The following is a 5,983-nucleotide window of genomic DNA, read 5'->3' as shown; positions in this document are numbered from 1 at the left end:
TTACGACTTTATTCTCAAATTAAAATAAATTTAAAAAAAATCTGTAGCCTGGCCCTAATACTCCGTTATACTTGATGTATACATTGACCAATAAAAATGTTGTTGCTAACATCCAGCAGACCAATAGAAATGCTTCATCAAGCCTCAGCGCAGAGAAACACCTGCCCCCAGAAATTAAGAGAATCTAAAAAAAAAGTGCGTAATTCATAAAACTCATATATATATATATATATATATATATATATATATATATATATATATATATATATATATATATATATATATATATATATATATAAAAAATATAAATATCATGGCAAAATCCTTCATTATCTTTACCGTCAACAGGCTGCAGCCATGTCCCGAATTCCTCGTTTTTCAGACACTTTTGTTAAAATTAGCATTTTCCCATTCTCTAGCTTTTTCTCCGCCTCGAGCTTCTTTTCCGAACATACAGCTTTACAATCAACTGGAAGCAGTTCTGCACAAATATATCACAATATATCTAACAAATTGCTTTTATAAACATTTTTGCAATAAAGCCTTTTAAATGCCCCTTAATTTAATAAATAATAATGTAATGACTTTTACTGATTTTTAATGACCCACTGAAACCCTGTTCTTAAACTTAAACTTTAGGTGTAAAATGTATTGGCAAAAACAGATGCTCAAGCAAACAAAGAGTGATTAAACATCTCTACCTACAACATTTGGGGTAATATATGCAAAGAGCCTTGAAATCAAAGATTTTAATGCCATTTCATTTTATAATAAAATAATCTAATGAAAACTATTCTAAAACAATTCACCAAATTATGGACTTCTGGTACGTTTTGTAAAAATGGGGGCACCAGGTTCCTGCAGTAGAACTTAGAGTTCTCATTTGGTCATTAGATGATCTAAAATGGTTTAGTTACAGAAGACTTGAAAAAGAAATAAATCAGCTGAGTGAAAAGAAAAAAATAAAACTGAATTAGGATCTAATAATTAAAACTGAACACTATATTAGTAAACAAGTCTCCTACCTGGAGAAACCCACCTATGTGAGGAAAAAGTGAACGTTTGATTATTTTTAACCTTACAGAAGTTTAGGTTAAAGTGAGGAAGATGAGGCTAAGTAGCATTGGGTGAAGGCCAACAGCAGGTAAAAAAATGGCGCTCTGCTTTCCCCCTGAAAGCAAGGCGTCATTTCAAACACACTGAGGGACGGCAGAGCCTTTCAGCAGCAAAGCCAGACGTGTAGAAGCTGCAGTGATTTGCAAAACCATTCACACCTCTGAAATCTTTCCTCATTTTATCTCATTACCAGATTATTTCTGCTTCGTTTGCTGGGATTGAATCTGACAGGCCGACACAACGCAACCATGAAAGGAAAGAAACCTTTAACGTTTTTATAAACCCACCCTGATAATCTCAACTGGAGCATACGTGTTGAAAAGCAAAAAACATGAATTATAAACCAGAATAAAGAAAAATAAAAAAACAATTTTGGAAAAATTAATTAATGGGGGAAAAAAAGCCCATAAAAAAAAAAAAAAAAACATTCTCAAAAAATGTTTTGTTTAAAAAACAGCTGAAAGTTTCATTTCTAGATAAAAAAAAATGTTTAATGTTTATTCATAAATCCTGTTCTGTGCTTTGAGAGAAAAAAAAAAAAAACAGGTTTCATTTTTTCGTAGCATTATTCTTTAGTTTGTGTCGGTCTGTCACATAAAATCCCCCCAAAACTCCTACGTTTGGGCCAGAGACATCAAAAATAAGAAAAGAAAAATGAAAATGGGGTGTGAATACTTTTGCAAGCCACTGAAGGTTTGATGGTTCCAGGGTTGTTGCACTGAACCGATGCAAAAAGCAGACAGGAGGAGGGGGGGGGAGGTCACATCAGCACATGGATGAAGTTGCCCACAAGATGCTTTTAGAGGATCAGCTTTGGTTTCAGCTAACGAAGGTGAAGAGGGACAAATCGCTGCGTGACTTTAACCTCAGGGCCAACTTCTATCCAGCAGATTAAAAAAATAAAAAACACACACAGAGGAGCTCCAGGTGTCAAAGCGTAAGATATTCACCTGAGAAAGAAGATCCACCTGGAAAACAATGCACACAGACAGTGTGGTCATCAGGCTGCTCCGCCTCGCTCTGTTCTCCACTCTGTTCATATGACGCCTTGTTTTTCTTTTTTTATTAGAAAAATCAAAGTTCTTTTGGTGTTAAAAATTTGTATTTGTGTAAGTATTAGTTTTTCTTTATCAAAATAAAGCTAATATTGCATCATATTTAATACATTCAATATTCAAACTAATACAAAGTGAAGCAAGAAAACAAACAGTTTAGGTTGCAGCCTTGTGTGCTTTGAAATGTAATAATGATGAAAACCATCCTGATAAAGCAGAGCTCATTGTTTCCTAAGGAAATATAAGGCAGGGTTCTGGTTTGAACCAGTCAGAGCAGCGCCATAATCTCCAACACTGGTTTTCTTTAAGAGGGATTGGCCTGCTGGGTTCTTCCATCCATCAAACTGTAACCTGCCGCTGCTCTGGTGTTATACCATATTCTGTGACCCATCATCTACTGCGGTGTCTAATAACTCCTAACCTCGCAGAATTACACTTAAAGGCACGCCGTGGACTTTAAGCTTGACACTATCAATGCTGCGAGCGGGGCTCACTTCTTGAAATACCGACTATGTAATTTGGGAGAAGACTCACCATCGTCGGCCAGGTCATGTGACCCGGAAGAACGTATTGCTTTAAGCCCACAGGCTCTTATATAAGGCTTTTGCTGTTTTATTTTTCCGCCTGCTCGACTAGTGGTCATGGCTGAGGCAAGGAAAAAGTTTAAACCTTCTGAGGCTTAAAAAGGAGAAAACGTGAAAAGGAATCGTGTGCGAGAAAAAACGAAAGAGTCGATCATGGAAAGGAGTTGGTTGTGTTAAAGCTAGGCTCTGTGTCTGCACCTTGAAGCTCTATCTCTCTGGTTCTTTTCTCTGAAAAGAGATCACTCCGGACAAACTCTTTAAATAACACTTAATAACATGGATGTATTAAATAACCAGAAGACATGACAGCAGATTCTGATAGAAATTGTAATCTTACTAAGATCAGAGAAGTTGCTTAGAGTTTACAGAAGGCAGCTGCTCACCTCTCAGGAAGTGGCCCCGATTAACAGTTAAAAAGGCATTTTCTACATCTCCAGTCTGCCACATCATCACATTTTACATCATACAGGTTAGCAGATTATATGACATCCATGGCTCCAGCCTTATCAAAATATTACACTTCCTTCTTAGCTGAAGGACGCCGCTCTCATTACATTCCCAAAAATTTGCCACGTACAGAATGAAGATTCTAACTTTATATCCAGACAGAGGAAATATCCTTAGATAGTTAGATAAGCTATTGTGGAAAACATCAGTTCTGCCACGCAACAGGCAGCCAATATCATGGTGCAATAAACTCACACATCAATGATAATTATCCTAACAATTGGAGGAGGCTGACGTCTAGCGTGGCCTCCAATAAAAAGAAAGTCCCTCAGGCCAGCAGAATAGCAGCTCCTGCAGGGACTGAGCTTTCAGAGGAATGTCAGAGGGGCCAGAGCCTTCTCCATCGCTGCTCCATCTTTATGGAATAGCCTCCCGCTGCTCATCAAGGAGGCTCCTTCCCTGCTTAATTTCTTCTAACCTTTGTTCTCAAGACTTACTTTTATTCGCTGGCTTTTAACACTGGCAGGACTTAGTTGTGGTGACGTTTATTTAGCTCAAACTAATTCTTATTATTGCCTTATTTTATGTTTTTATGCTGCATTTATTAGTATTAATATTATTATTATAAGCTATGTTCAGCATTTTGCTTTCAGCTTTAAAGTTGTAATTTTACAGCTGCAGAGCAAGACGACCCCCTAGTGGCCAAAAGTTAAACGGCGTGCCTTTAAATCTAAAGTCAGCGGTTATTTATTAGCAATACATAAGAACACGATCAAGTTCCTTTTTTTTTCAGATTTTAAATGTCGACTCAAAATTGGTGCGATGTTTAGATGGAAACACAGCTACATAGGTCTGCTCTGGGAATCTGTGCAGCAGCTGAGGATCTCCCACTTTCATCACAGCAGCCTGGAGGAAATCTGCCCTAAGAGCCACAGAAGGGACCAAACCCCTGCCCTGCAGCAGGCCGCTCTGCATTAAAGCCTGTAGAGGTCAGGTGGTGAAATAAAGGGGATAATCATGACTACAGGATCATCTGGAGCTGGTTTGAGTTTGACTTTCTATCGAAATGTTCCTGTTTCTATCACCTTATACCTCCAACATTCCACCCATAACTCCTGTTAGGTTGTTTTATAGCTAAAGGTAAGAGTTTTAGCATAAGAAAAAAGGCGCACACACCAGAAAAAAAAACATGTGAACATGACTGTGTTCATGTTGTTAACGGCCCGCTGCATGTGATCCTGACATCCACCTCATTTTGGGTAATCCTCGCCTATTTTGCATGCCCAAATGGAAAAGCAAATAACTTAGGACCAGTGAGCCTAAATTACATGTGTGATACATTATTTAAAAGCTAACACCCTCTAGTTTCTGAATATATAAATGAAAATTGGGTGAGTAGAACACAGACCAAACTGCATCAGTTCAAACATGACTCAAAGTTGTTGTTTTTATTCTCGGAAATGATAGGTCAATTTTGAACAGCAGCAATGAAGATATGCTTGAAAAAAGGCAGGTCTCATTGTATTAAATGTGTTCTACATCATGTCAACCACAAATGCAGAACATTTCAGACCTCTAGCTGTAACTGGAACAGAGCTGTAAGGTTTTGAACTTTTGGTGTCACCAGCGTCTCCAAATCTCTCCAAATGTCCCACTCAACTATTTGACCCACAGAATAACACTGAAGCATTTTGATGGCCTGTTACGGCTGTCGCCGTCATATTTGTGTTTTCCTTTATTTTCCCTCTTTCTCACCTCTACTAAGTAGGCTGCATGGGCCTGTGGAAAGACCCGCCTACTTCCTGGTTTCTGGGGATCTGACTTCAGTCCCATCCATTGGTTCCCTCAGCTCCACCTTCAGCCAATGGCTCATCACCACCTGCAATCAGCTCCTGCTTATAAGGAGACCTCACCTGTTGATTGAGGCAGCTTCTCACAGCCAGTTGACTTGTGTGCCTCGTGTGAACCAAACATTGTTGGTTAGCAGCTGCTTGTTTGTTTAGTGGAGTAGCTCACTTATCTTTTTGGTTACCCATTTGGGGTTTGTACTTAGTAGCTTGTGTCAAGTATTTTGTTGTGTTTGGCAAATGTGCATCTTTACTAGCTTGATGCTAGAAAGAGGGTGGAGGTAGGGCCAGAGTCTGGACTGATTGCACCACTGAGTATTTTCTTTGTTAGTTACATTAGGTGTAGTGGGTGCTGCGCTCTGTGTTTTTTAGTAAGAATCCCCTTTTGGTTTAAATCTGTAGCTACGTACAATCCTCCTTTTGAGGAGCTCTTTTATTTAACTTTGTTATTTTCACAACACCCAAACCCACCCTCCTTTTGTTTGTTAATTGCTTGCACCTCTTGTTATCAATAAATCATAATTTTATAAGAACATACCAGTTTCTGCCTATATGTTTATGCCCCCACTCCCCTAGACATACAGGGGGCCGTAACAGGCCCCAAAACATTTATGAAGCCAGTATTTTTCACTTTTTTTCAGTATCAGTGTATATAACAAAATGTAGAATTTATACACCTATAATAACAAAAATCTATAAAAGATAGTGAAACTGCTGCTTTTCAAGCTAAAATAAGCCCCAGTGCCTTTTCTGAGCTGTATTTTTTTTTCAGCCTTAGGCATTGTAATAAAACAAAATCAGCGTCCAAACTAGGGCTGCAACAACGAATCGATAAAATCGATAAAAATCAACTAAAAATCAACAGCGTTGGCAACGAATTTCATCATCGATTAGTTGTGTCGCGCGATTAATGCGTCATCCGCCGCCGTCGTCA

At 38.5% G+C, this 5,983-nt stretch overlaps 1 protein-coding gene across 2 annotated transcripts in view; it reads right to left on the bottom strand.

The window, feature by feature from the left end:
- The window catches only part of ash2l (ash2 (absent, small, or homeotic)-like (Drosophila)), a 22,477-nt gene that overhangs the window by 6,303 nt on the left and 10,191 nt on the right, over positions 1 to 5,983 (bottom strand). The window contains exon 9 of one of the 2 annotated variants that reach the window (XM_015401364.1): positions 2,067 to 2,084. The exons of the other annotated variant lie outside the window; for it this stretch is intronic. Coding sequence (XP_015256850.1) covers positions 2,067 to 2,084 — 18 coding nt within the window. The remainder of the gene's footprint in view (positions 1 to 2,066; positions 2,085 to 5,983) is intronic. 2 annotated transcript variants of the gene reach the window in all.

The sequence above is a fragment of the Cyprinodon variegatus genome, unplaced genomic scaffold (genome assembly GCF_000732505.1).
Source record: "Cyprinodon variegatus isolate N-32 unplaced genomic scaffold, C_variegatus-1.0 Scaffold1213, whole genome shotgun sequence".
NCBI classification, from domain to species: domain Eukaryota; kingdom Metazoa; phylum Chordata; class Actinopteri; order Cyprinodontiformes; family Cyprinodontidae; genus Cyprinodon; species Cyprinodon variegatus.
This window is presented reverse-complemented; position numbering and strand designations above follow the sequence as displayed.